Source organism: Phoca vitulina, unplaced genomic scaffold (genome assembly GCF_004348235.1).
Source record: "Phoca vitulina isolate PV1807 unplaced genomic scaffold, GSC_HSeal_1.0 scaffold45, whole genome shotgun sequence".
Taxonomy (NCBI): Eukaryota; Metazoa; Chordata; class Mammalia; order Carnivora; family Phocidae; genus Phoca; species Phoca vitulina.
In genome coordinates this window covers 537,890-563,593 of record NW_022589748.1, presented here as the reverse complement: position 1 = coordinate 563,593, position 25,704 = coordinate 537,890, and the positions used below count along the sequence as shown (strand labels likewise).

The window sequence follows — 25,704 nt, the reverse complement described above, 5'->3', positions numbered from 1 at the left end:
TTGGAGATCTTGTCCAGACTGGGGAGGTTGAATGTGGCTTAGACACAGTGGTCGAAAGAGTTGAGAGGGGGGTGCGCCAAGGGCCTAAAGGGGAGTCAGCGGCCTGGGTCCTGGGAAGGGGCAGGCAGGGCGGTGGGGGGGGGGGGGGGGGCCAGCCCACGGGGGGGGGGGGGGGGCGCAGGGAAACAATGAGGCCTTTGGTGATTGTGCAGGATCCACCCCCAGCTTCCCAGTGTGTCCCCTCTGTGGGCTGGATCCCAGTGGCGGCGGCTTGGGGGGCGGGGCTGGGGGCCCTGAATGGGCCCCTTGTCTCAGCGCTGGGTGTGGGCCAGGTTCCCCGGGCACACGGTGCCCTCGCCAGGCCTGGCCGGCCTCCGTGGCTTCCACCCTCCGCTGGCTGAGGACCGGCCCTGTGGGTGAGCCGGGCCCCTCCCTGACAGCCTGGGCTGGGCTCCCGCCCCGGGCAGCAGAGGCAGGTAGGGAGAAGGACCCCATCTAGTGGGGAAGGGGGGAAAGCAGCAGCCTCCGCTCAGAGCACCCGGGGCCCCAGACTAAAGGGGCCCCGTGAAGAGTGGGATACTGGAGGCCGCCCCAGGTTGGACTTCCCCCCCTATAGCTCCCTAAATTTATGACAGGTTCTTTGTGTTGTCTGCACCTCAGCTTCCCCGTGGGTAAAATACCTACGGGAGGGCCGCTCCGCTGATTACGTGACATCATACGTGGGGAATGTCCAGGGAGGACCAGGAGCTCAGGAGCCCTCCCTCCTCCATCAAGGCCTGCTTAGTTTCCCTCCCCTGGACCTGGGGGAAGGAGGGCTGAGGGCACAGGGATTGGCTCCGCGGGTCCTGGAAGGGCCTCGGGGGTTGGGGTCAGGGCCAGGCAGGCTCTCACAATGGGCTAGAACTCTGCCTTCCTCTGAGTTCTCATCCACTTTGACTCCTCTCCCTGTCTCAGGGAGGGGAGGAAAGACTTAGGATGAGTCGTCGGTGAAGGCTTTCCCCCTGGATTCTCTCTTTCTTTCTTCTCGGCTGTGCCTGAAGCTCCCGAGAGACCCCTCAGGTGGTGGCCACTGGCCTGCAGCCTGTTCCCCTCCCCCCTTTGTACCAAATGCTTGTCCCGCCCCCTGCTTGGTGTTCGTGTATTGGGAGAAATGGCTGTGGTAATGCGGTTCTTCCGATGGATTTGGCAAAAGATTACTCGCTGGGTGAGTTTCAGAGAGTGCCCCTTCCTCATGACATGCTGGGGCGGGAGGTTCTGCTCAGTGACCTCTAGGTCACAGAAACCCATTTGCGGGGGGAGGCGGGGACACTCATGGCCCCTTCCCCTCTGTGATGGCCTTCTTGCCAACCATGTGCCCCTCTCTTGTCTCTCCTCTCCCTGTCTCGGTTCTCAGGTTTTCTTCTGGAAACACAAAGCTAAGTCAACCGTCTTGGAACACCATGACTCCCAGAAAAGTGTAGTGAAGGTGGAGAAGAGTCCCAAGGTGATTGAGACTTTGAAGTTGGTTGAGCCCTGCGAAGAGGCTAAGGTCTCCAAGACGGCGGAGACCCTCAAGGTGGCTGATCCCTTCACGTTGGTCAAATCAACAGATAAGGGTGAGGTGGAACAGAAACGTGGGGGCCGGTCCCTGCTGCAGCTGCCTCGGACAGCTATCAAGTCTGTCTCCACGCTCATGGTCTCGGCCCTGCACAGCAGCTGGCAGATGTGCAGCTGGAAGGTGAGCACCCTATTACCTGGTTCCCAGTGGTCCTTCCACCCTCCCTGATCCCCCATGACTCCTCCCCCGCTCCAATCACTTGGCCGACATTTGTTTTGTGTGCCTCTCAGGCACTGAGATGGGCAACCGAGGCTACATGGTGAACGAGATTTACCCAGACTAAGGGAGCTACAGACAAGATCATAGGCATTGTTGGATCAGTGTCTTAGGGCTATGACAGGGGAGGTCAGGGGTCTGTGGGAGCCCAGAGGAGGAGCATCTCATGCAGACTTGGCAAGTCAAGGAAGGCCTTCCTAGCAGAAGAGACGGTGAAGCTGAGACCCGAAGGATTGGCCCTGCCTTGGGGTGGAGTGGGGTGCAAGGAAGTGAGGGGGGCATTCCATGAAGACAGAATAGCAAGGGGGCTGGGGTGGGGGGTTGCTGGCCCAACGTGATGGGTTTGGGCAGTCCTGGGGCCAAGGGTCCAGTTTGGGTTTGACCCTAAGAGCAATGGGAACCCTTGTAGACATTTGAGCAGAGGAGTGACACAATCAGATTTTAATTTAGAAAGCTCGCCTGCTGTCATAGGTTGTGGTGTAACCGCTCTGGAAACAGTTTGGTAGTGTCTTTCTTTCTTTTTTTTTTTTTTAAGATTTTAAAATTTTTATTTATTTCAGAGGGAGAGGGAGCAGACTCCCCGCTGAGCAGGGAACCCGATGCGGGGCTCGATCACAGGACCCCAACACCATGACCTGAGCTGAAGGCAGATGCTTAACCAATTGAGCCACCCAGGCGCCCCAGTTTGGTAGTTTCTTATAAAACTAAACTTGTAATCATCATATGCCAAGCAGTCATACTCTTGGCATTTATCCTAGATAAATGAAACTTTATGTTCACACAAAAATCTCCACGTGAATGTTCAGAGCAGCCTTATTTGTAATAGCCAAAACCAATCCAAATGTCCTTCAGTGGGTGAATGGTTAAACTGTGATGTCTCCATACCATGGAATACTTCTCAGCCTTAAAAAGAAACAAATTATTGATGCACCCAACAACTTAGATGAGTCTCCGGAATTATGCGGAGTGAAAACAACTAATCCCCAACCAATATAATATATATATATATATATATATATATATATATATATATATATAATGATTTTATTTATATTGTATACCACTCTTGAAATAGCAAAATTATAGAACTGGAGACTTGATTAGTGGTTTAGTGATTGCCAGGGTCTAGGGGTTGGGGGTTAGCAGGTGGGTTGGTTATAAAAGGAATGAGGAATTCTTGTGATGATGGAAATGTTCTGTGTGTTGACTGTGGCAGTTGGCGACATGAACCTGCGTATGTGAGATAAAATTGGGTAGAATTTAATACACACACAACTGAGTGCAAGCAAAGGGGGACATGTGAATAAGATCAGTGAACTGTATTGGTGTCAGTATCCTGACCATGATTCAATATTATAGTTTCGCAAGATTTTACTATTGGGGGAAACTGGGTAAAGAGCATACGAGGACTCTAGTATTTCTCACAACTGCATCTGACTACAATTCTCTCAAAGTCAGAAATGTAATTTTAAAAAGGGAAGTGTCTAGATCACTACCAAACCAACTTATTTTGGCCTTGAATGAAGTATTACAGCACTAATAAAAAGTTCACTTGGCGCCCTGTGATGGGCGGGTCAGAAAAGGACAAGAGGAGAGGCAGGGTATTTAAGAGGTAGAATTGTTGTACCAGCTGGTTGATTGGATGACGGTGAAGGGGGAGAGAGAGACAGAAGTCAGAGCGGGCTGGAGCCATTCACTGGGGTGGAGAATGAAGGAACAAGAGCAGACTTAGGGGAGCGAGTGATGAGTTGAGGGCATCGGGACAAGATGAGTTGAGATGTTGGTGGAATATTTGCATGGAGGTGCCTAGGAGACAGATACACAGGCCTGGAGATGCGCAGGGAGCTCTGGACTGAAGATGGAGGTCAGGGGGCCATTCTGACCTTAATTTTTTTTTTTTTTTAAGATTTTATTTATTTGACAGAGACACAGTGAAAAGAGCGAACACAAGCAGGGGGAGTGGGAGAGGGAGAAGAGGCTTCCCGCTGAGCAGGGAGCCCGACGTGGGGCTCGATCCCAGGACCCCAGGATCATGACCTGAGCCGAAGGCAGACGCTTAACGACTGAACCACCAGGCGCCCCATTTTTTTTTTAAGATTATTTATTTATTTGAGAGAGAGAGAGAGAGTGAGAGAGAGCACAGCTGGGGTGGAGGGCAGAGGGAGAGGGACAAGCAGACTCCCCGCTGAGCAGGGAGCCCCACACGGGGCTTGATCCCAGAACCCTGGGATCATGACCTGAGCTGAAGGCTTAACGGACCGAGCCACCCAGGCACCCCAACCCTGCCCTTCATTTTAACACAATCTCCAGGAAACCCTAGTGAGGACTCAAAGATGGGTGAGACATGGTGCCTGTCTTTCAGGAGCTCGACTTCTAGTGTTGAAAACAGGTCTGCAGAACAAAGAGCAGATGTCATGCCAAATGTTGAGGCAAACACAAGGGTAGAGACAAAGAACACCTAATGCAGCCTGGGAAGGCTTCCTGAAGGAGGCGGTGCCTGAGCTAGGCCTGACTGGAGGAGTTGGCTCTAGAAAAGCCTTTGCTGTTCATCTGGCAGTGGTTGTATCCCTGATTTCTCCCTAGACGAAGCTATTTACATGTGCACATCTTCTCTCTCTCTCTCTCTCTCTCTCTCTGTCTCTCGTAGTCCTCTGTGAGTTCTACCTCCATTTCCTCCCAGATGAGGCCTGGGTCCCCTCTGGAGACGCCGGAGGCTGAGATGCTGCGGGAGGTGTACCTGGTACTGTGGGCCATCCGGAAACAGCTACGGCAGCTTGCTCGCAGGCAGGAGAGGCGGAGGCGGCGCCACATCCGGGCCCACACTGGCCCCCAACCTGACGCAGTTCAGGGCCTGAAACAGGATGCCCGGAGTCCCCTCTAGGGGGGAGCCCCGCATCCTCCAAAAAGCCCCACCTCACTCTTAGGTAAGGTTGATAGGAGAGGTTAGGGCAGCAGGCCAGGAGTTGTGGGTGAGGAGAAGTTTTCATGCTGTCACCTCTCATCGGGAGCCCAAGTCCAGGCCTGGGGTCCCACTTATTCCCCTTCATTCCGTTTATTCAATTTGTAAAAAAAAAAAAAAAAAAATTATCCAAATGTTGGGAAATAAATATCAGATATTTCGGAGTAAATATAGTCTGTTTGTGGATAGCCGGAGGCAATGAGGGGAACTCGGGTGGGGCAGGGCAGGGCACCTCGGGCTGGCCCAAACATGTGTGGGAGTAACTTGGGGGCTTGGGGGGGATCCCCATGTCCAGGGCCCCCTGGGCCCAAACCCACTTCCAGGGACTGATTGCCTTTGGCAACTCTGCCAGGCCAGCAACTCCGGGCATCCTGTCCGCAGCAGCACCCCTTTACTGAAGATACGTGGCGCCTCCCAGGTCCTGAGCCCATGCTCTCCCTGGCAATCCTACAAAGACGGGCGTTTTGCAGAGGTTGAGGGACTTGAACAAACGAGACCTGCTGGAAACTGCCCACTGCCCCGCCCCTCTGGCGCTCTGGGGCTCCCCCATAGCGAGGTCAGTGGGTCTGAAGACCGACGCGGCGGCGGCAGCCGGACCCGCATCCGTGGGTAAGGCTCGCAGGCCCTGCTGGCCGCGCCCCCGCCGAGAGCGGCCGAAAACTACAACTCCCAGGGTTCCGGGAGGCGCCGGGGGCGGGGCTGCGGCCGCGCGTCTGCGCCCGAGAGCCGAGCGTGCTGCTGCGGGTGAGGGTGTCGGCCTGGCTCCTGGGGAGTTGGGGCGGCGGGGGTGCGGGTAGGGGGGAGGCTCGGCGGGGGGCCGTGGCATTTTGGAGGAGGCTGGGGGACGGGAGGCAACACGAGGGGAGACCGCTCTCGGCCTTAGTCCGCCCTCTTGCCCGGCCACACGAAGGCGCAGCGGTGGCTCCCCAAGGAAAAGCAGGGATATTTCACAAAGACTGCAAAATTAGGGCATTTCAGTGTCCACAGGGCTTGGGGGTGCGGTGGGGAAGGAGGAAGGGATGCCAGCAGAGGCCCCGGGGAAGGGGGAGAGAGGGAGAGGGGGAAGAGGAGGAAGGGTGCGGCTGGTTGTGCTGCTGGGTCCGGCTCGGGGAGTTGGTGCGAATAGCAAGCAGGTGGTGGGCGTGAGCAAAGCTGGGGTAGTGAGCAAAGGGGACGGATTGTTGGAAGCACCCAATTCCCTAGAGAAGTCAGCAAACTACTCGCCTCCCCCCAGAACCCCCTCCCCACCCCTCACTGCTCTGGAAGAGTTTGGGCCCCCTTGCTGGGAATCCGGGTTGCCTTTCCCAAAAGTCGGGAACTGCACCAGGCTGCCCAGCCCTATAGCCCTGCTACCCTGAGCCTATTAGCTGTCCACTGCACCTCAACCTTGCCAGCCAACGGAATACCAGTCACCGCTCATTAAGCTCCTACTGTGACTACTTTTAGGTCTCCTTCTAAGTAATTCTCACAACAGGTTTGTGATGAAGTATTACTGCTTCCGTTTCTTGGAGGAGAAAACTGGGGGACAGAAAGGTCATGTTTAATAAGATCATGTAGCTTTCATTGATCCAACTGATGAGTCTAGCTCACACTGGACATGTAACATACATGTTACACGCACACATACACGTTACACTGCAGGTGTTCAGTACATGAAATGGCTTCACTGGGAATGTGTCTTGAGTTTGGCATGAAGGCAAAGCCTGTGTTCGGGTGGGGAGTCAAAACAGGCGGATACACAGTGGCTCATTTCTGGGGCTTTCAATCACCAATTATTCCTCACCTCTCCCTGTGTGCCGGGAACCATTCTGGGGCCCAATGGCATCGGTGCAGGGTCTGTGTCCCCGGGTGCCCAGAGGCTGGAAGGTGCTTCACTGTGTGAGCAGCCCCTCCCAAGTCCTTAGAGACAGGCTCCTCTTCCGATTGGGGACCTTTAAGGTTTTCAGTGGGAGGATGGTGGGGTAGGGTGAAGGGTGGCCCAGAGGGTCACTGGTAAATAGCCTTGCAAGTAGCTACAGGCCCAGGAGCCAATCCAGGCTGGAGGCTGGAGGCTTATGGGAGGGAATACTGCCTTCATTTTTCTTTGGCTTCTTTAGCATCTTGGGAGTGGGAGGGGAGGAAAGGAAGAAGGTGAGTTCAGCCTGCAGCCAAGGGAGCTGTTGGCACCTCCCATCGCTCCCTCCCTCCCCAGACATGATGGAGTCCTGTCTGGGCTTGGCCAAGCAGGGGAATGGAGACTTGCAGGAGAGAGGGGGGTGGGATGGAAGAGAAGTCCACAGACCTTGCTTTTCCTAGAATGTCTCCGTGCACCCAGGTGGCCTCCTTCCTCCCCATCCTAAGTAATCCAGCCCAGAGCCCTGGGCAAGTCTGTGGTGGGGCCTGGGGAGGAACTTTCCAACTGGGAGGGAAGTATAAGGAATCTTCTGGGGGTAGTGATTTACAGGGAAGGATGCTTACTCACCCCAGCCCTCTCCCGCTAGAAAGAAGTAGAGGACAGAGTGACCCCCGCAGAAATCTGCCTCCTGATGACAGTCTTGTGAAAAACTCCCACCTTGGACACCCTCCCCTCCCATCCCCATCAGACCTCAGGCACTTCTCCCCCAAAGCTGCTCGACTGCATGAGGCCAAAGTAGTAGGGCTATGGGTGGGCTGAGTTGGGAGCAGAGTCCTCCTTTATTTTCAAAAGAGAGGGGCCCTAGGAATGTGGGGAGCAACATGAGAGTGCTGGTCCCAGATGCCCTCGCTCTCTGCCCCATCTCCCCTTCTCCTCCATCATCATCTGATTGCCTGAAAATGTCAAATCTTTTGTCCGGCTCCACCACACAGCAAAACATGTCATACCCCTGCTGAAACCTTCCAATAGTTTTCCATCCTTCTTGGAAAAAAATCCATACTGTTCCTTTTGTCTAAAACGCCCTTCTCTCAGATCTTGGCACCATGGGCTCCTTGCCAGTCTGGATTCTGTGCAAATGTCGCCACGTGTCTTCCCGAACCCTTTCCCTGATGGCCTTAGAGATCAAGAGAGACCCACTGTCCTGGCCATCCTCCGTCTCTCGCCATGCTTTGTCTTCGCGTAGTACTTAACAGTATCTGAAATTATATTTACTTATTGGCCAGTACACTTGGGAGGCAGTGCAGTGTAGTAGTGAAGAGCATGGGAAGCGATTTGAACTAACACTTTCTAGCTGTGTAACCTTGGGTAAATCGGCTAACCTCTCTGAGCCTTGGTTTCCTCATCTGTAAAGTGGGGAAAGTAGTAAGTAGTACCGGTATCACCGGGTTGTCATGAGAATGAAGGAAATGATGCTCAGCACAACACAAGGACTCCGTAAATGTTAGCTGCTAGGAGTGTGATGATGGTTACGATTTACGGTGTACGGTTTCTATCCCCATGGCCTAAAACAGTACTGAATAAAACAAAGTAAACGTTCACCTAGTCTGTGGGAAGCACACTCCGACCAGCTGTGTCTTGGATGCCACGCCATTTTGGAAGTGACCAGAAATGCCATGTGCAGCGAGTAGCAGGAAGAGCACTTGACAGAGAGTCCAAAAGCCCTTGGTTCTGGACTCAATATTGCTGCTGCTGGGCCTTGGGCTCTTCAAATAAAATAATGGGTTGAAGCAAATGGTTCTGCTCCCTGCCAGCTTCCGGGGGTTCTGGTTTGAGCCCTGGGCTCCCTTTATCCACCACATAGTCTTCAGGGTTGGGGACACATGGTGCCTTCAACTCCCCTCAACCCCACCACCTAACAGCCCAAAGCTGCCGTGAAGAGGGTCGACCCAGGGAAAACATTCTTGGTTTAAGCCCTTGAACCCAGAAACAAAGTCTCAGCCCTGGACAGCGGGTCTTCTCTTGACCCACGTCACCCCCTCCCTTTTGGCCTCATCTGCTCTCCTATCTGACCGCTGGGGGGGGAGCCAGCCCTGACTGAGCCCCACCAGGGGCTGGACCCAGGCCTGAAGGCGGAAGGCTTCGGCCTCAGTTATTCTCGGGCGCGCAGACAGGGTGTGTGTGCAGAAGCACGCGCCTGTGTGCACTTGCGGGTATCTGTGGCTAAATTTTAACTTGTTCCTGTCTTCCCCCTCAGAAGTGGCAAGACCGAGATTAACTAGAGGGCTGGTAATGCTGTCTGCCCCTTTGCTGGAGCCGCCTATCTGCTCCTTGGGTCATTCTGGGGGTACTGGGCAGCCAGCCTGTTAAGATCTCCAAGGGGGAAATGGACCAAGGGTAGGGATCTCCTCTTTCCTTCTCGGTCCTCTTTGTCTCAAAAGCTGAGCCCACCCGCCCCACACCTGTCTGCCCACCTCACCGGGGATGCTCGGGTCTGTGTCCCTGCCATAGCTGAGTCATGGACTTCTTCCTATTTCCCTTTCCCTCAGTGCCTTCCGGGGTGAGTGGCTGTAGAGGGGCAGGTTTTGCAAGACAGGCTTGGTGTTTTGTGTTGAAGGAGGAGTGCACAACTGAGGTGTGGCCGCGGCCGGCTCAAGCTGGGGCGGAGGAGGCCCTAAGAAGGCCGGTCCCCGGGATGCAGGGGGTCTGAAGCACCCTTCGCCGGCTTTCTCTCTCCCCTCCAAGTTTAAGAGCCAGCTGTTTTTCCTTTATTGTTTATATGCTCTGACACTTTTTCAACTGGGTTATGGGTCTTTTCTAGAGGCCCACGTAGTTCAATATAGAGTTTAAGAGCCTGCCCTCTGGAGCCAGACTACCAGGTTTTGCGTCCTGGCTCTACCACTTACTAGCTATATGGCCTTGGGCAAGTTGCTTCACCCCTCTGTGCCTCAGTCACCTCGGCAGCAAAACGGAGGTAATGCAGGGATGTTGTGAGGATTGTATGAATTAAGGCACAGAAAAAAACTTAGAACGGTCCTTGCCACGTATTATGTGCTGTAGACATGCTTGTTTTTATTATTATTTCTTATTGATATCTAGAAGCTCTGGATATAGCAAGGGTGTTAACCCTTTCTGGGATATGAGTTGCAGAGGTTTTAACACAGTCCTCTGTTTTTTCTTTTAACTTTTTATTTTGGAATAATGTGGATTAGAATGCAGTCATCAGAAATAATATCCAGTTTTCCCACGTAGAAGTGAAATCTTTACAAAAATTACTTGGCATATATACTTCATTTTTAAAAAATTATTCATTATCGAGGTGAGATCTTATGGTATTTGCCTTTCTCTGCCTGACTTATTTCACTTAGCAGGATGCCCTTAAGGTCCATCCATGTGGTCACAAACAGCAGGATTTCCTTTTTTTATGGATGAATAATATTCCATTATATATATATATATATGTATATATATACAGTTTCTTTATTCATCCACCAATGAGCTTGTAAGTAACGCTATTATAAATAATGCCCCCTTTTCTCCACATCCTCACCAACACTTGTTATTTCTTGTCTGATGACAGACATTCTAACAGGTGTGAGGTTTTTTACCATACAGATAGAGTTTTGACTTTGTTTTTTTTAAAGATTTTATTTATTCATTTATTTGAGAGAGTGAGAGAGAGAGAGAGCACATGAGAGGGGGGAAGGTCAGAGGGAGAAGCAGACTCCCTGCCGAGCAGGGAGCCCGATGCGGGACTCGATCCCGGGACTCCAGGATCATGACCTGAGCCGAAGGCGAGTTTTGACTTTTTTTTTAAGATTTTATTTATTTATTTGTCAGAGAGAGCACAAGCAGAGGGAGAAGCACACTCCCCGCCGAGCAGGGAGCCTGATGTGGGGCTCAATCCCAGGACCCCGAGATCATGACCTGAGCCGAAGGCAGACGCTTCACTGACTGATCCACCCAGGTGTCCCGAGTTTTGAAATTTTTATGGGGTCAGAGAGATCTTTGTGGTGTAACTCGGAGCGCGGCATGTCTCCATGTAAGACCTTTCCAGGGTGTCTTGTAGCAGTTAGGATGAAATCCAATCTCCTTACCTCAGTTCCTGGCTGGGGTCCCTGCCCACCTGCCTGACCTCATCTCTCCAGGTTTGCCTGTGCTGTCACTTCCACGGCGCTTGGCTGGTTTCCATTTATTTCCTCCAACCCCCCTGGGCCTTTGCAAATGCTGATTCTTCAGTTTTGGAAGTAGTTCCCCCACATTCTTCGCCTGGCTTGCTCTCGATCCTCCTTCAGAGCTGCTGCTTCTCCAGCTACCTCAGAGACGCCTTCCGGGAGTCCCTGCCCACCCTGTCCCCTGGGCCGTGTCCCAGGGCTTACCTCAGCACAGAGCCTGGCATGCAGAGGTGCTCAGTGGATGTTTGGGGTAGGGAATGCACTGCTTGGTCCTGGCCTGTCCACTCGAGTTCAGCATGGGCTTCAGGGTTCAGGCTTCAGGGTTCAGACTCACTCCCTTTGGGGTCCTGCCTTTGGCTCCCTGACTGGGCTCCCCTTCCCAAGAAGATCTTTAAGACCCACAGGCAAGCAGGGTGAAGCACAAAGCTGGGGGCTGCAAGGGAGAGGCAGGGGAGAATAAGGACTGTCCAGAAGGACTCGGTGTGAAATAGACACGAGTGGGAAGTCACGGGGGAGAACCCTCCTCATCCCTAAAAGCCCATCCAGACTCGTTCTTTCCCCCGCCACACACACTGTCCTCTACCTGCTCGCCTCTCCAGCCCATCCACAGCCCCTGAGGACAGGGTGCTACTCAGGCCCTGTTGGGGCAACAGCTGCAGGCAGCATTGACAGGTTCCCCAGGCACCTGTGCGACACTGTCCCCTCCTTTCTCCTCTCAGGACCCAGCAGCCCTGCCTCCATCCTCCTCTGGTGTCCTTCCCTTCTCCTGTTCCCTGGTGAATGTTCTGGAAACTCTGGAGCCAACCAGGGAGAAGCCAGAGGATCGTCCACTCCCAGTATGAATGCGAGCAAAGGAAGGAGGGGTCAGCACACACCACAGGTTGGCTTCCCTGTCCCCTCTCCGTGAGCTCTCTGCGCAGAGAACCTGGCACCCAGCAGAGTCAGTCCCCTGAACCCAGGGCAGTGTGGGAAGGGGACTTCAAAGCCCTATCGAGTACTTTCTCCGGCTTCAAGGGGTGCCAGCTTGACTTCTAGAGCCAGACCAAGCCCCTGGGAGCAGGTAATTAGCAGTTCACAGGAGGCGGGGCCAGCTCAGAAACACCTGGGTTCAAATCCTGTCCTTCCTGGCTGTGTGACCTTGGGCAAGTGAGTGAACCTGTCTGAACCTTACTTTCCTTATCCAGAAAATATGGTAGCTATTTATTTCACGTGGCTGTAGGAATGTGAAGTGTCTTGCTCAGGGCTTGGTACCTAGCGAATTGGCAACAGGTGAATAGCTCTTCTAACTATATTGGAGAAGTGGTTCTCAGGGTGTGGTCCCAGACCAGCAGCGCCCCGGAAGCTGGCAGAAATGCAGACTCTCAGACCCTACCCCAGACCCACTGAATCAGAAACTCCCAGGGCAGGGCCCAGCAATCTGTTTTAAGGAGACAGATGAAGTTTGAGAATCGCTGCCACTTTGGGAATGCAGACCGTCAGGTTCTGAAGTCTAGGACACATCAAAATCACCTGGGGGCTTGTTAAAAATACAGATTCCTGGCCTCAAAGCCAGGGATTGAGGTGAGGCCTGGGAACTATATTTTAACCTGAGATGAGTTTGGGGTTGGGGGGAGGTCCGAGCACCAGAGGCTGCCCTGGGGGAAGGTCATGGAAGGCACTTCGGGTAGTCGAAGGCTCCAGCCCTGGGGGGCTGAGGACTCCCATCGGGTGGCAGAGGGGATATAAAGCTGGAAACTGAAGGAATTTGCACTTTACCCTGAAGTCGCTGAGTAAGAGGGAGGACGGGTACACAATGAGGGCAGTGAGTGCCAGACCTGGCCACCCGCCCAACCCCGTGACGTCACCCCACAAGCCCGGGGACCCTGGCCGTCCGGGGGTCTCCCCGGCCTCCTCCCTCGGTCCGGCGGTTGCAGGGGGGGAGAGGCCCGGCCCGAAGGCACCACGCTCGGGGTGGGACGACAGCAGGACGGCCGCCGAGCCGGGAGACCTGCGCGGCCCGTCACCTCGCGCTCCTGGGCTCCAGGTGGCGCTGCGGTGCGCGGACGCGGGTTCCGCCCGGGCCTCGCCGCCGCCCTCTCGCCGCGCCTCCCCCGGGGCCCCGGGACGCGAACAGGGAGGGGACCCTGTGTGAGCCCCCCGACGGCGTTAGCCCGCGGAGGGGCCGCCCGCCGTGGCGACGTGGGCCGTGGCACCCTGGTTCCACGGGACAGGGTATTTCCAGTTAAAACGACTACTCCGCAAGCTAGTGAAACCCGTCCCCTGTCCGGGAACAGCCGAGCCCTCTTTTCCTCCCGTGTGTCGGCGGCTCCTGTTCTTGTTGCCATGTCCACCATCACGGGGCCGCTTACTTCAGGCCTAGCAGAGCTTTGCATCCATAATCTCATTTCGTCCTGAAGGCAGACCATCCCTTAGGCCCGAAAGCCATCACCGCCGTTTTCCGAATCAAAAAATTACGCTTTAGAGGGGTTCAGTAACTCCTCTAAGAGCTCACAGTGATATTGGACGGGACACAGGTCTGCCAGGCTGGAGCCTTCTCCATCCTTCAGGGCCACCTGTTACTGTTGTGTAGGTTGTGCACTGCACAACTCTATAATCAACAAAGATGTATGGAACCATTAAGGCAATTTTCCATCACATGGCAGTGAAGGGCTTTGCGGAAGGGGCACATTTTTCTAATTTGCCCAGAATTGCTTTCGGGGCTGCCCCAGTGTCCCTGCAGCCTTCTCTCCAAGTTTGCTCCTCCTCTTCCCAGCAGATGCATCTGGCATCCAGATTCCACGGCCGCACTTGGCTTTCTGCAGGAGCCTGGCCCAAGGTATCTAATCTCAGGTGACATGGCATGACACTACTCCTCAGTGGGATCTGTACCTATTAACAAATCCATACTTGTGTGTGTGTGTGTGTGGGGGGGGTGTTGGGGGTCACCGCATCTGCCAGGCCATAACTATGCCTTACAGGTGAGAGTGTCTCGTGAGCAAGATGGGATTTTCCTGGCAGGATTCCTTGGGGGGCACAGGCCAGGTGGATGAGCCCTATGAACCAGGCATGTTGATCCTCCAAGCTGATACTATAAGGGCTAAGAGGAGGAATCCTCCCCTTCCCAGGGCCACACTGGGCACCCTGCAGTTTTGAGGGTGGACAGAGGGGATCTGGAGAGGATAGACATGGTCTCAGGAGCACTGAGCTCATTGCATGGATGGTTCCAGCACCAAGTGGGGCAGAGATGATGCTGGGAGTGGAGTGACAGAAGCTGGCCTGGGGTCTGGAGAAGAGGAGGAGAAGGATATGGAGGACCAGTCTCCTGGAAGTGGAGGAGGGGAGGGATACCTAGGCTGCACTGGGTGAGGGGGAACACCCTGGGCTGGGACCCCTGGCCTGAGGGTGGAGAAGGAAGAGGAGAGTTTGATCGGATTGGGGGACCCTGGTCTGGGTGCCCAATGTCCCAGAGTAGCTTCAGGCGGTGGTGGGGCTCTCTCGGAATAGTGGCTTCCCATTCCAGGGCTTCCTCTGTTCCTCCCTTTGAGCCTGCACCCTTACACCTCAGTTCCTTGCTCAATGGATGACTCCCACAGCACAGAACCTGCTCCTCCCCTCCAGCTATCACTGCACCCACTTTATGTTTCTAGGGTTTTCTCTATTGCTAAAGAGCAGCCATGACCTCAGGCCTGACTCTTTTAAGTTGCATCAGGATACCTGCTGCTTCCTGCCGTGCCTCGTGGGCCTGGCTGTTGTGGGCACATCCATACAGTCATCTTGAGCTGCTGCTTCCGGCTGGGAGTGAAGCTTGGGGGGCTGGATGGGGAGGCTGCCTTGGCCAGTGGGGTGGGGGGAATGCTGGAGTCCTGAGGAGAAGTGAGGATCCTGGGCAGGAGAGAGGAAGAGGTTGGTTGCAGGGGATGCCAAGGGGAGGGGACCAGCTCTTGGGTGGTGGCAAAAGATTGAACTCAGTGTGTGTGTGTGTGTGTGTGTGTGGTGTTTTGGGGGAGGGGTTGTTCTGTCTGGAACACAAGCTGCTCAGAGATCAACTAATATAGCCCCGCCATTAAAAATGAGAAGACTGAGGCTCAAAGAGGAGAGAGATGGTGTTGTTGGAGGGGGTTGGGGGGTGGGAGGGCGGTCCTTTGACTTCTGGCCCCAGGCCCATCCTCTGAGGGATGAGTCCCTCCTACTCCTCTCTCTGTCCCCAAGAACAGACTTTGGACCGGGGACTGCAAATGTGGTATCAATGTGCACATGCGCACTTCTTCGGTGGCCCCACACTGGTGTGGAAGGCCTCTTTCTCTGCCATGTTCGCTTCTTGCTGGGCTACCCCGTTCCCGCTGGCAGCCCCCTCCATCCCCCCAGCCCAGCACCAATCGACTCCAGCTCTCTGCTCATCCCATTGGCGCCAGAGCAACAAGCCTTCCCTCAGCCTAGGATGTGGATAGGAAATGCACTGGGCCTCTGGGGGTTTTCTTAGGTCGAAGGACTGACACTGTGCATGGCAGAGACGAACTTGTGAGGAGGGGGCCCGGTGCTGATTCCTAGGGCTCTGCTTGCAGCCCAGGTTTCGCTCTCCTAAAACTCAGTGCCTGAGGCCTCAGTTCCTTGAGCAGGCTTCCTGGTCACCACGGCCACCTGATACTTTGGACATGATCAGAGACCAGTTGTGTGGCCCCCCAACCCCGGGCCTTAAGATGTTGGAGGCCACTGGATGGGCATGGCTGGACACAGGCCCTCCCCATTAACTTCTTCACATGGAGCTGACGTGGCTCCCACACAGAGGGACTCCCAGTCAGTCATTCCTCTACAACGTCAACACCAGGCTCCCCTCCCCAGTGCTTCCAACACTCCGCCCATCTCCTACCTCCCACTCTTCCTCCTCTTGCCTTCACCTGTTTCCTTTGGCAACTCTCTGGAGCCTGGGGAAGCCCTCTCAGGACAAGATGGTCCTTCAAGACTAAATCCTTCCCACTATGGGGCCTCCAATCTCAGCTCTCCAGGGATGGGGATGCTGCCGAGGTGAGTGTGTGGGTGGGATCCTGGGGAACACGGTGGCCAGGGCCCGAGGTGCAGCCCAGACCTGTCCCCCCAGCTGTATTAGTTTTCTGGGGCTGCTGGAACAAGTTGCCACAAACCCAGTGGCGTCAAACACGAGAAATTCATTCTCCCCCAGTTCTGGTGGCCAGAAGTCTGAAATCCATTTCCCTGAGCTGAAATCAAGGTGTGAGGAGAGTTGTGCTCCCTCCCGAGGTTCTGGAGGAGAATCTTTTTTTTTTGCTTCGTCCCGCCTCTGGGGCCACATCACTCGGATCTCTGTCACATTGTCTCCTTCTCTTCTGTGTCACGTCTCCTGCTGCCTCCCTCTTTTAAGGACACTTGGGATGGGACCTCATATCTCTGGGAGGTCATTATTCAGCAGCATCCTACACCAGCAAAGCCTGGAGAGGACGACCACACTTCTCCCCAAGTTGTGCATCCCAAATAGTATTTGCCCAAAGGCCTCTTTCATGTCCCCTGCCCCACCTGCTGGTTGGGAAGCACTAGGGTTTGTGGGTAAAAACCTGGGTATTCAGACAGACCCCAGCTGTGGTTCTCAAAGTGTGGGTCACGCCAGCAGGATGAGCATCACCTAGGAGTTTATTAGAAATGCAATTTCTAGGGGCGCCTGGGTGGCGCAGTCGACTCTTGGTTTTGGCTCAGGTCATGATCTCAGGGTCCTGAGATCCAGCCCTGCATTGGGCTATGTGCTCAGTGCAGAGTCTGCTTAAGATTCTCTCCCTCTCCCTGTGCCCCTCCCCTGCTCACACGTGCACTCTCTCTAAAATAAATAACTAAATCTTAAAAAAAAAAAAATGCAGTTTCTTGGGCCGTACTACATACAGACCTACTGGATCAGAAACTTCATGGTGGAGCCCAGCATTCTGTGTTTTAACACGCCCTCCAGGAGATTCTAATGCAGCTGGAGTTGGGAGAAACCACTACTTTCAACTCCTCATTTAGAAAAAAGTGAATAAAGGAGCGCCTGGGTAGTTCAGTTGGTTAAGCCTCCGACTCGATTTCGGCTCAGGTCATGATCTCAGGGTTGTGAGATCGAGCCCTGCATCAGGCTCCGTGCTCAGAGCAGAATCTGCTTGTCCCTCCCCCTCTTGCTCTTGTGCACGGGTTCTCTTTCTCTCTCTCTCTCAAATAAGTAAAATCATTAAAAAAATGTGAATAAGACTTACAGCAAACACACAGTGATTGGTAGGATTAAAAGAAGTTATGTGCACGGAGGACTTACTGCGTGCCTGGATCTTCAGAGTAGCTGCTCAATAGATATTTGTAGCATAAATGAAGGAGCTATGCAGTGAGTAATAATGGAATATGAATGGTGTTTTCCACTTACTCGACAAACATTTACTCAGTCAGTTTGGTCCTGCCTGGTATGAAAGGTAATTCCCCCCGACCTTGCCAGGTCACAGTGGAGAGGGGGTAAACTGATGTTCGCAGTGCAGGGTGAGAAGGGCCCCAGCTAAGGGGTGTTTGGATGGGCTGTACGAGCCCACAGATGGAAGGAAGGAGACCATTGTTGCTTTTCGTGCTTTCACACATGCATTATTTTTTCCATCTCTGAAAAGAGCACTAGGGTATGGTCTATTTCCTATGCTGACTTGCCGTGTGCCCATGAGTGAAATGCTTGGCCTCTGTGCACGCGGATGCATTTCCTCATCTGCAAAATGGGAATCAGCACACCCCATGGGGTTTTGTTTTAAGTAGCACGCACAACGCCTGGCTTAGAGGAGGTTCTGAAAGATGTTCAATCTCGTAATTTCCCCCAGCGATCCTGTGATGTAGGTGTTAACATTCATTTTAAGTCCAGAAGGGAGAGAAACATGTTAGAGACCTAGGCCAAGGTTAGTTATTGCAATGGGGGGTGGGGTGGGGCCCAAACTGAGGCATTGAGCTCCCTGGCAGCTGGGGGGCAGAGGATGAAAGGGATGGTTACTATCTTGAGAGCTCCTTAATTTACATAACAAAAGGAGGCAACCGAGTTCCTAGGAGGAACCCTTAGGGCAGCTACCCCCAGGCTGGCCCTCTCCTGCTTCAGCTCCCAGCTAGAGGCTTGTGGGAAGCACAGTTTCTTCAGCGAAGCTGCAACCGAGTCACAAGCCTGCTTTGATTCAAGGGGAGGGACACAGACCTCGCCTCTCAAGGAAAGGAGTGTCAAAGAAATTTTGGCCATTAAAAAAAAAAAAATCATCACATCACACAAATCCCAAGTTGTCAGAATCAGGGATAGTGTTTACAACGTGCAAAGAGTAATTTTCTCTTAATTATGCTTTTTTTAAAGATTTTATTTATTTATTTGACAGAGAGAGACACAGCGAGAGAGGGAACACAAGCAGGGGGAGTGGGAGAGGGAGAAGCAGGCTTCCCACTGAGCAGGGAGCCCGTGGCGGGGCTCGATCCCAGGACCCTGAGATCATGACCTGAGCCGAAGGCAGACGCTCAATGACTGAGCCACCCAGACACCCCAAGAGCACTTTTCTCTTATTTGACATTTATTTTCTCTCTCTGTGGCAGGCCAGGGGCTTGGAGTCAGTGTGCCGGCCTGCAGCCTGAGCTGGGCTCTCCTCTCTGGATCAGGAGAAAGGAGTGGTGGGCTCAGGCCACAATACCTCAGACTTGACCTTCTGCTGTGGGGAGGGGGTCTATCCTGCCAGCCCTGGGGATCAGGCAGAATGGGAAAGGGGGGCTGGGAGCATGGGTGTATGTGTGTGGCTGAGGGTGGGTCACAGCTGATGGAAGTGCAAGGTCAGCGACCCATCCTCCGTCACTCCCCATGTGACAGGGACACAGTGTGGAAATGTCTCTGGGCTGGCCCTCACCTGTAGGCAGCAGCCAGTTGGGGAATGGGAGATGGGAAGTGAGGGTCCCTGCAGGTAGGGTTTGCAGAGGGTGGTGGGCGAGGGCTGTTGCCTCATTTCTTTGACTTGGCTTGGCGTACTGGAAGGTAGCTTCCTGTGGAGCCTTTGCCCTTCCCCTGCCCTCTCCTCCCTGGCAGGACTCCTCAGCTGCCCTCTGCAATGGTCCCAGCCACTCCGTGGGTCACTGCATTGGAGATCTCCCACTGCCACTCACCAGCATGGTCCCTTGAAGGACCTCTCACCCTATCCTGTCTCCAGTCCCATCTAACCCACCCATAGCATCTGGCCCAGCAGAAGCTCAGGATGACCTTGAATGACCCCTTCCAGCACTCAGACTCACCTTCCCCAAACGAGGATCCAGGTCTGGAATCACCCCTCCCAGATGACTAAAGGGAACATCAATACCTGGTGGGGTCTAACCCATCAAGACAGAACCTAAGGGCCTCAAGTGTGACCTCTTCCTGGGGGCCTTCTCTGTGTCTCTTTCCCTCTTCCTTCAGCCTTCCCTCTTCCCTCCTCTCCCCACCCTTCCCTGGATGGGAGATGATGCAGAGGTGGGAGCTGCCCAGCCTGTGGGGGGCAGGGAGGGAGGGGTTAGTTGATGAGAGCTCGGGCAGGGCCCCCTCACTTGGCAATCTCAAGTAGTGCGGTCAGGGAAGCTTCTCTGCTTCTCCCCTCTTTTGCTTAGAGTAGAGGGGTGGGGGCAGTTACTGGACAATATTTTAAATTTCTCTCCTAACTCCTTCCTCCAGGGTTCCCCCTTCTCACCTTCTGCTGTCCCCAGACAGGGCTTGGTTTGGTGTGGCATGTAATTGAAATCCCTCTTTGCAGAAGAGGGTCCAGCTCTAGAACATGCCACCATGAGGAGACTCTGAAGTTAAGGATAGAGGAGGAGTCACTTGTCAGCACCTTCTTAAAGGGGAGTTTTGTTGTTTATTTTTTTTAAAAGGAAAAGCAATTCTAAGCCTCTCCGCTGGTCCAACCAAAAAATGTCTTAGGAAGAGTGGGGGCAGGACTGAGACCCCCTCCTTCCCTCACCTCCACCCACCCATCCTCACATGCGTGTTGTTTCTGTAATGTCATTTGGTGGTGAACTTTCCACTTCCTGGAGACCACCCATAAGCTGGCAAATAGAATGGCTTGTTCTTATCTCTGTCTGCACCTAGGAGGAGGTAGTGGCTAAATTTTAAGGCTGAAATTGAGCAACTGAACTTACTGAATTCATGGCTAGTGTTCCTGTAGGGCCTTTATATCCCTTAGCAGCCAAGGCCTGCGGGCTAGTTTTCAGTTTCACCTCTAACTGCCAAAGCTATCTCAGCCTCCTTTAAACAAACAAACACAACTTAAAAAAAAAAAAGATTTTATTTATTTATTTGACAGAGAGAGACACAGCAAGAGAGGGAACACAAGCAGGGGGAGTGGGAGAGGGAGAAGCAGGCTTCCCGCCGAGCAGGGAGCCCGATGCGGGGCTTGATCCCAGGACCCCGGGATCATGACCTGAGCCGAAGGCAGACGCTTAACGACTGAGCCACCCAGGCGCCCCCAGACACAACTTTTTATCATAGAAACGCTCATATACAGAAGTAAAGGAAATATTATAATAACCCCCCACGTACCCATCATCTGTCTTCAACAATCACCCACATTTGGCCAGTCCTGTTCCTCTTCACAACCACCCTCACACACTGCTCCTCTTCCCCAAACCAACATTACTTTTTTTTTTTTTTAAAGATTTTATTTATTTATTTGAGAGAGAGAGAATGAGAGAGAGCACATGAGAGGGGTTAGGGTCAGAGGGAGAAGCAGACTCCCTGCCGAGCAGGGAGCCCGATGTGGGACTCGATCCAGGGACTCCAGGATCATGACCTGAGCCGAAGGCAGTAGCTTAACCAACTGAGCCACCCAGGCGCCCCCAACATTACTTTTAATTAACATTTTTATTAAGATCCTTGTAGATTCACACGCAGTTTTAAGAAATAACACAGAAAGATCGCTTGTACGCTTACCCCAGTTTCCCCCCATGGTAACTGCTGGAGACTGAATATTTGCGTTCCCCCTTAAATCCATATGTTGAAACCTAATCCCCAGTGTGTTGGTCTTTGGAGGTGGGGTTTTTGGGAGGTGATCAGGCAATTAGTACTCTTATAAAAGAGACCCCAGGGAACTCCCTTGCCCTTCCAACAAGTGAGAAGACAACCATCCACAAACCAGGAAACCATTCCTTCCTAGACATTGAATCTGCCAGCACCTTGATCTTGGACCTCCCAGCCTCTAGGACTATGAAAAATAAATTTCTGTTGTTTATAGCCACCCAGTCTATAGTATTCTGTTATAGCAGCCTGAGCCGACGAAGAGAGCAACATTTTGCAAAACTATACTATCTCAAGGATACTGACATTCGTATAATCCACCAACCTTATTTGGATTTCCTAGTTTTGTACTCATTTGTGTGCGTATATTAATTCTATACAATTTTGTCACCCGTGTAGGTTCCTGAAGCTACCACCACAGTAAAGGAAACGAACAGTTCCAACACCAAAGGATCTCTGGTATTGCCCTTTTATGACCATGCCCACCTCCCTCCCTCCATTTCATCCCTAGCACTTGGCAATCACTAAATCTGTCTTCCGTTTCTAAACTCCTGTCATTTCTGAAATGTTAGATAAATGGAACCATGTGGCATGTGGTATTTTGGGATTGGCCTTTTATTATTATTATTATTATTATTATTGCCCAGCATAACCTAGCCAATTCATCCAAGTTGTCATATATCAATAGTTTGTTCATTTTGATTGCTGAGTACTATTCTATGGAATGGATAGACCATAGTTTAACTCTTTACCTGGCGAAGGACATTTCGGTTGTTTCCAGTTCTTGGCTATTACGAATAAAGCTGCTATAAACATGTGTAGAGGGTTTGAAGTGCTCAGGGAAATGGAATTAGCTACCACATTCTGGGGACCACAGGTGCTTACTGGGTCCATCATTGTTTCTAAGGGCTTTTCAGTGGACAGAATTAGAATATACTTTTCGGGGCACTTGGTGGCTCAGTCAGGTAAGTGTTTGCCTTCGGGTCATGATCACAGGGTCCTGGGATTGAGTCCTGCATGGGGCTCCCTGCTCAGCGGGGAGCCTGCTTCTCCCTCTCCCTCTGCCTGCCACTCCCCCTGCTTGTGCTCTCTCTGTCAAATAAATAAATCTTAAAAAAAAAAAAGAATTAGGATATACTTTTCAATTTAAACTAAAATACACCAAGAGTTCGTAAGCTACTTCCTAAATTCAAGACAACAGGGAATTTGCATAACACCATTGATTTTGTATATGTATCTCTTTTCAGCTATGCCAAAATTCCAGTTCTGATAATATCAACATAATTATGTTTTATCCTACACATTTTCACAGGTTCCTAACATGACTACTGAATACAATTTAAAATTTTAAGGCAGGCTTTTTTTTTTTTTTAAGGTTTTATTTATTTATTTGTCAGAGAGAGAGCACAAGCAGGGAGAGTGGCAGGCAGAGGGAGAAGCAGACTCCGCGTTGAGCAGTGACCCAGATGCTGGACTCTATCCCAGGACTCTGGGATCATGACCTGAGCTGAAGGCAGACGCCCAACCGTCTGAGCCACCCAGGTGTCCCATTTTTATTTATTTTTTTATGGGAGTTAATTTTGTTCTTAGGGTAGATCTTCGGGATGTATAGTTAAATTACTGTGTTTTCAAATCATTCAGAAGAGTTCCCTTCTGTGTAGCTACCCCAGCTACTAGATACACATTTAGGTTCATCTGTTTCATTTTACTTTCAACTTAGGGACTGATTTTTTTTAATTAAAGATTTTATTTATTTACTTAACAGAGAGAAAGAGAGAGAGGGGGGAGAGATGCAGGCAGAAGGAGAGGGAGAAGCAGGCTCCCCGCTAAGCAGGGAGCCCAATGTGGGGCCTGAACCCAGAACCCTGAAATCATGACCTGAGCCGAAGGCAGACACTTAACCGACTGAGCCACCCAGGCGCCTAGGGACTGATTTTTTTTTTTTAAGATTTTATTTATTTATTTATTTGACAGAAAGAGACACAGCGAGAGAGGGAACATAAGCAGAGGGAGTGGGAGAGGGAGAAACAGGCTTCCCGCGGAGCAGGGAGCCTGATGCGGGTCTTGATCCCAGGACCCTGGGATCATGACCTGAGCCGAAGGCAGACGCTTGACGACTGAGCCACCCAGGCGCCCCCGGGACTGATTTTTAAAAATTAATTTTTGTCATATAATAATGGAAAACATAGGTTTCCAAAGTCAAATACACAAAACAAACTATATTCAAAGTCTAGCCTGTGTTCCTTTTATTCTGTTCTCTCCTTCTCAATGTCAGTAACCATGAAAAGTTTTTGAATTATACTTCCACGAAAAAAAAAGAAACAAACCCAAGTATTTACATTTGTATCTCTCTACTCTCACAAATGAATAGTAGAGGGAATTTTCATACTTTCTTTTTCTTCTCTTCAGCAGGAAAGCCTGCAGAGTGTTTCACCCCAGAGATCCTCGGGAACATTTTCTGTGTGTTAAATGCGGGCAGCTATGCATTCCACCTGATCTTCCACAGCAGTTTCTGGTAAGATAAAGCACGAGGGCGCCTGGGTGGCTCAGTTGGTTAAGCGACTGCCTTCGGCTCAGGTCATGATCCTGGAGTCCCGGGATCGAGTCCCGCATCGGGCTCCCTGCTCGGCAGGGAGTCTGCTTCTCCCTCTGACCTTCCCCCCTCTCATGTGCTCTCTCTCTCTCACTCTCTCAAATAAATGAATAAATAAAATCTTTAAAAAAAAAAAAAAAGATAAAGCACGAGAAAACTATCAAACTGCAAAGTGGTACCCAAACGTGCCTGTTGACTGAATATTAACCCCTTTTGGGGAGAGCCTCAAGAGTCATGCGCCCGACTTAGCACATTTTGCACAAGAAGAAACAGAGGCTCACAGAACTGAGAGGACCTGCCCCGAGGAACACAGGGAACGGACAAGCGATCCGGTCTCCTGCCCCGTAGTCTAGAAGTCCAGGATAAATCCACCGAGACTTTCTTTTTGAAAACTGTATTCAACATACAGATACGTATTTTTATAGAGACGAATACTGTAGGGAGCCCTCGAAGGGGGAAAAGTCACAAGAGGCCATAAGGCGGAACGAGGCAGTTAGCGCCCGGGCCACCACGAACGCCCAGAGTCCCGGGAAGGAGCCCGGAGCTGGGCTCGGCGAGCCCCGCCCTCACTCATACTGGGAAGCTCCGGTCCCAGTTCCGAGGATCGCCGGGAGATGCTGCGGAGGCGCTGACGAGGGAGGGCCAATGCGGGGCACCCCGACAGAAGGGACTGACAGACACACTCTGGACTCGAGCAGAAGTCAGGTAAAGACTCTGCAGGACAGAGACTCCACATCCAGGTTTCCGAAGGAGAAATGGCCCTCGTGAGGACCCGTAGGGCTTCCGCGGGCGGCGGTTCCGAAACTCCGGCTTAGGGGCGGGGCCGAGGTTTTGCGGGCGGAAGCCCGCGGGAGACAGGGAGCCGAGCAACGGAAATGACGCTTAGTAGCGCCAATGGGATGGAGCGGGGGCTGGTCTTCCCGCCCCATTGGGTAGGGGCAAGCGGTTTCCGATAGCGGCCTCCGGGAGGGGCGGCGGAGGGGGTGGGGTGGCGATTTCGTGTCCCGTGACCCCTGGCCTCCGGAGACCTTGCACCCCCGCAGCCACACCAAGATGATGGGCTGTGGGGAGGCCGAGCTGGAGTCGGTCGGAGGGGAGGAAGCATTGGCGGCCCCCGGGCTACCCCCAGAACCCCGCGCCCCGGAGCCCAGAGCCCCAGTGCCCGAGCCTGGCCTGGACCTGAGCTTGAGCTCGCGGTCCGAGACCCCCGAGCGGCCGACCAGCTGCCCCGGCCGGCGGAAGGGGCGGGCGGAGCGGCGGGGCGGGGCCCGCAAGGGGCGGCAGGTGAGCTGGGGGAAGGCCTGGCCGCCAGGCCGCACACAAGCCCGCGCCACCTATTCACGGTCCCGCTCTCTGCTCCCAGGTCCGCTTTCGCTTGGCGCCGCTCTCCCCCGTGCGGTCCGAACCGCCGCCGGCCGCCGCAGCACCTAGCGAGAAGCCCGCGGCACCGCAGGACCTGGGGGCGCCCGCGCAGCAGAGCAGCCTGGCTTTGAGCCTCGAGTTGCAGGCCGCGCGGGCTGCAGCCGGCAGCCAGTTCGATGCCGCGAAGGCCGTGGAGGAACAGCTGAGAAAGTCGTTCCAGACCCGCTGCGGCCTGGAGGAGAGCGTGGCCGAGGGTGAGAGAGAGACGGCCGGCGGGGCGCGGGAGTGGGGATGAGAGGCGCCGCTCACCCCCACTTCCCACTGCGGTCTCAGGGCTGAACGTGCCGCGCTCCAGGCGGCTCTTCCGAGACCTGGTGAGCCTGCAGGTGCCGGAGGAACAGGTTCTGAGCGCTGCGCTGAGGGAGAAACTGGCGCTCCTGCCACCGCAGGCCCGAGCCCCGCCCCCAAAGGTGAGGGACCTGGGCTTGTTTCTGTGTCGCGCCCCCTTCCCCTTCCCGAGGGTAACCTTGGCTTTGGGCTCCAATTCCCCACAGGAGCCACCTGGGTCAGGGCCAGACATGACCATCCTTTGTGACCCAGACACATTATTTTATGAGTCTCCACACCTGACCCTGGACGGTCTGCCTCCTCTCCGTCTTCAACTCCGGCCCCGCCCTTCAGAGGATACCTTCCTCATGCACCGGACACTGAGGCGATGGGAAGTGTAGACGTGGAGGCTCCCTGGATTGCTAATTAATATTTTTGTGTTAAAACTATTTTTCAGAATAAAGTGGTTTTTGCTAACAAATGGGACTCTTCTTGGGAGACTTAAAATGGGGTCAAGCCTCAGGATAAAAGCTGTCTGGAAGTCAAGTTTTTGGCCTTTTTGGAATTTGGTAGTGATGGCAAGTTGAGAACACTGTCCCACCTCTTCCCCTTACTTCGGTCATAGGACCACGTCGTTACTTTGCACTTTTTTTTTTTAAATAGTG

The 25,704-nt window shown here is 53.1% G+C and overlaps 2 protein-coding genes across 3 annotated transcripts; both read left to right on the top strand.

Annotated features, from left to right (window-relative positions):
- Positions 1-172: 172 nt before the first annotated feature.
- CUNH7orf61 (chromosome unknown C7orf61 homolog) lies at positions 173-24,795 on the top strand. Its single transcript, XM_032430887.1, has 9 exons — positions 173-1,204; positions 1,394-1,717; positions 4,461-5,516; positions 11,498-11,658; positions 13,531-13,593; positions 21,157-21,216; positions 23,167-23,272; positions 23,776-24,055; positions 24,714-24,795. Exons 1-3 carry the CDS (start codon positions 1,151-1,153, stop codon positions 4,692-4,694), a joined length of 612 nt encoding a protein of 203 aa, XP_032286778.1. The 5' UTR covers positions 173-1,150; the 3' UTR covers positions 4,695-5,516; positions 11,498-11,658; positions 13,531-13,593; positions 21,157-21,216; positions 23,167-23,272; positions 23,776-24,055; positions 24,714-24,795.
- On the top strand, positions 24,296-25,476 carry PPP1R35 (protein phosphatase 1 regulatory subunit 35). 2 transcript variants are annotated; one of them, XM_032430886.1, is made up of 4 exons: positions 24,296-24,634; positions 24,714-24,966; positions 25,046-25,182; positions 25,267-25,476. In XM_032430886.1, exons 1-4 carry the CDS (start codon positions 24,404-24,406, stop codon positions 25,438-25,440), a joined length of 795 nt encoding a protein of 264 aa, XP_032286777.1. In that variant the 5' UTR covers positions 24,296-24,403; the 3' UTR covers positions 25,441-25,476. The 2 variants fall into 2 exon arrangements, with proteins under 2 accessions (XP_032286777.1, XP_032286776.1); XM_032430885.1 differs by having other exon boundaries at positions 25,046-25,476.
- Positions 25,477-25,704: the final 228 nt, after the last annotated feature.